Raw genomic sequence first — 3,563 nt, 5'->3', positions numbered from 1 at the left:
CATTTACTACGGACTCTTAAGCTAAGGAAATAACTAATCTTTGGCGGCCATTTTCTCACTAATTTTGCCTCTGAAAACATGTGACCCCCGCCTCCTTCATTCGCAAATATCTGGACCTGTATTCAAGATAAACGGATATTTTTTTCTCTTCCAAATAAACACAAGTGAACAAGCTTTACGATGATACCAATAACTTTACATGCCCAAAAATTGACGACAGCCTGATTCCACCACGCTGCCTCACAATTGGGTTTTTGTTGTTGTTGTTTGTTTGTTTGTTTGTTTGTTTGTTTGTTTGTTTGTTTGTTTGTTTGTTTTGTAGGATTTGGAGTTGATTTGTTGGGGATTTGTTTTATTTTGTTGGGGGGGGGGGGGTTCAGACACTTCTTCACAAGTTAGATCATTTAAGAAGCAGACTTCGATCGTGCCTGTTAAGGCTAACCCGGTCTGTAGAGACGGGCGGGAAGCGTTTTTTCCTTCCCGAGCGAGAAGACCGGGAAACTGACCTATTTCTCGCCGAGACCGGTCCCGAGACCGGTCCCGAGAACGGGAAATACTTCCCGTCTCGTGTCTCGAGAAATACTTCTCGTCTCGTGACCAATTTCTCTTCTCGCCCCGCAGTTCGAGCCACTCGTTCAGCGAGAAGGCCGGCCGTGGCCGAGATTTCTCTTCTCGTCCCACAGAACGAGCAGCTCGTTTAGCGAGAAGACCGTCGTGGCGAGGATCTAAACTTAGAAACTAGGCTTGCCCTCTTGCGCAGGCGCAGGCGGTGAAGGAAGGTAGGGAGACGACCTAGGCCTAGGCCCTGATCAACTCCCCACTCGCCTCGTCTCGCCAACCTCTCCCCTCCCTTTCAGTTTCACACACAGGACGGCAAGGAGATGGGTTGCACTGTCTGCGTTGTCATTTCTCGCCTCTCGCTCTCTTACTCTCGTTACTGATACTCGTTATGTCAAGCCAACGAGCAGTATCACGTCTCGGTACCGAGTAGTAGTTTAATGCCCAAGAAGCGCCGGGAAGGCCGTTACCCGCGAGAAATGAGTACTCGGCTCGTCTCGTGCCCGCCCCTACCGGTCTGAGATCGTCACAACATACCAAACAAAAGAGCAAGGTAACTCGATAAACACCATGCGGTGAAGGGAATTGAAATTGGGTCAGTCACGTGCGATGGCGAAGCTCACGAGCATCACATGACTGGTCGTCAGGAATAATTGTGTACAAGACAGTAATCATTAAGACAGTGGTTCGGCAGTGCTTGTCGCTGTGTTGCAAGTGTCCATTTGACTTGCTTGTGGATGTTCATAGATAGATAGATAGATAGATAGATAGATAGATAGATAGATAGATAGATAGATAGAGTGTGTGTGTGTGGAAGGGGGGGGTAATGTGTGCAGGGGTGTATATGAGTGTGTGTGTTCCTGCACAGGGGTTGTTTACGAAGTTCCCAAGGCTCTCCAACTTCTTGGAGTGATCCTGCCAGAGATAACCTTTAAATTAAGAGGCCTACCTCTGGACCCCTCCCCCCCCTCCCCTTTCTTGTTCTGGGTTTTTTTTCTTATTCTTCTTTTTTCTCTTCTTCTTCTTCTTCTTCTTCTTCTTCTTCTTCTTCTTCTTGTTCTTCTTCTGTGTGTGTGTGTGTGTGTGTGTGTGTGTGTGTGTGTGTCTTCTTCTTCTTCTTCTTCTTCTTCTTCTTCTTCTTCTTCTTCTTCTTCTTCTTCTTCTTCTTCTTCTTCTTCTTCTTCTTCTTCTTCTTCTTCTTCTTCTTCTTCCCATTAGTTTCACTATGCTTCTTGGACCTACCTGCAACACAATACTCTTTTTTACCATCCTGCCGGCTTGAGTAGTCTTCTTTCAATCCAAGTTATCATGTCTTGTCCTTATCTTATATTTGTTCGATCTCCCTCCTCGTCTTTTGCCTCCCCCCCACCCCAAATAAAAATAGAAAATAAATGAATAGTTAGATAGATATATAGATAGATAGAGAAATAGATAGATAGATAAAATCCCGGGTCCCAAGTCAGGGAGTACAGATGTGTCATCCTACCTCAATAACCTCGTGAAGTATAAGGGAGCAAAAGAGACACAATACCTATAAGTGGTTTCGATGGTCTAGTGGCTAGGCCCTCACTCGTAAATTCGTGGGGTTGAATTCTGTCAGGGACCCATTGTTGTGTCCAGGTGAAAGGAACTTGACACAAATGTTCCTCTCCACCCAGGTTATGGATGAATACCCCGCTTTTGACGGTGAAAGATGAACGATCTAGAATCTAGTCAGTTAGCGTAATCAACTTGCACTGCATGCTTCTCGAGAAGCCCAGATCGTTTCCGTGTGTTCTTCGCTCTGCCGGGGTAATATTAGTTGTAAAGCGCACACTGTACAGCGTGGATGTTTGCTATACATTAATTATTATCATTAAAATTATGATTAATATTATAATCGTTATCATTAATCCTCGTAGTAGTAGTAGTAGTAGTAGTAGTAGTAGTAGTAGTAGTAGTAGTAGTAGTAGTAGTAGTAGTAGTAGTAGTAGTAGTAGTAGTAGTAGTAGTAGTAGTAGTATCATTTTCTATCATTATTATTATTATTATTATTATTATTATTATTATTATTATTATTATTATTATATAACTTTTTTCACTGATATTATTGTTATCATTATCGTTATCTCTACAATTCCCCACCACATCCCCTCACCGCACCACCACCCACACCTCCAGTAAAAGAGACGACCACGCCTGTGTGGTGGCACTACATGATCGTGGCGGTGCCCGATGTGGTCCACAACACCAACACCTCCTTCATCTACCTCTCCGACGGAGATAACCTGGATCTACACTAGTGAGTGACGTCACGGTCACACACACGCGGACACACACACGCGGACACACACACACACACACACACACACACACACACACACACATACATACACACACACATACATACACACACACATACAGAAACACACATTCACACACAAGCACACACACACACACACACACACACACATAAACACACACCACGCCATGCCTCTCTCTCTCTCTCTCTCTCTCTCTCTCTCTCTCTCACACACACACACACACACACACACACACACACACACACACACACACACACACACACACACACACACACACTCACACACACGCACACGTGTACATGCACTCAATTATTCGGAAAGCCGAGTCTGATAGTGAGTGTATTGGGGTTTGGTTTCGTAATAGTGGTTGTAAAGCACATAAAGCATACTGTAGACTCATAGTAGTAGTAGTAGTAGTAGTAGTAGTAGTAGTAGTAGTAGTAGTAGTAGTAGTAGTAGTAGTAGTAGTAGTAGTAGTAGTAGTAGTACATACATACATACATACATACATACATACATACATACATACATACATACATACATACATACATACATACATACATACATACTATCTCCATCCTTCCATCCATCCACGCAGTTATTTGTCCATCCATCTATCTAACCATCCATCCATCCATCCATCCTTCTTTTCATTTGTTGTTTGAAAAAAAATATATTAGGACCACCGCCCCCCCCCCCGGC

The 3,563-nt window shown here is 43.8% G+C and overlaps 1 protein-coding gene across 1 annotated transcript in view; it reads left to right on the top strand.

The window, feature by feature from the left end:
* The first annotated feature begins 2,198 nt into the window (after positions 1-2,198).
* LOC101861774 (autocrine proliferation repressor protein A) overlaps positions 2,199-3,563 on the top strand; it is a 29,545-nt gene continuing 28,180 nt past the window's right edge. The window contains exons 1-2 of the mRNA XM_035972908.1: positions 2,199-2,244; positions 2,719-2,839. Coding sequence (XP_035828801.1) covers positions 2,199-2,244; positions 2,719-2,839 — 167 coding nt within the window. The remainder of the gene's footprint in view (positions 2,245-2,718; positions 2,840-3,563) is intronic.

This window comes from Aplysia californica, unplaced genomic scaffold (genome assembly GCF_000002075.1).
Source record: "Aplysia californica isolate F4 #8 unplaced genomic scaffold, AplCal3.0 scaffold00899, whole genome shotgun sequence".
Classification (NCBI taxonomy): Eukaryota; Metazoa; Mollusca; class Gastropoda; order Aplysiida; family Aplysiidae; genus Aplysia; species Aplysia californica.
Note: the sequence above shows the minus strand (reverse complement) of the source record. Positions and strands in the feature narration are given on the sequence as shown.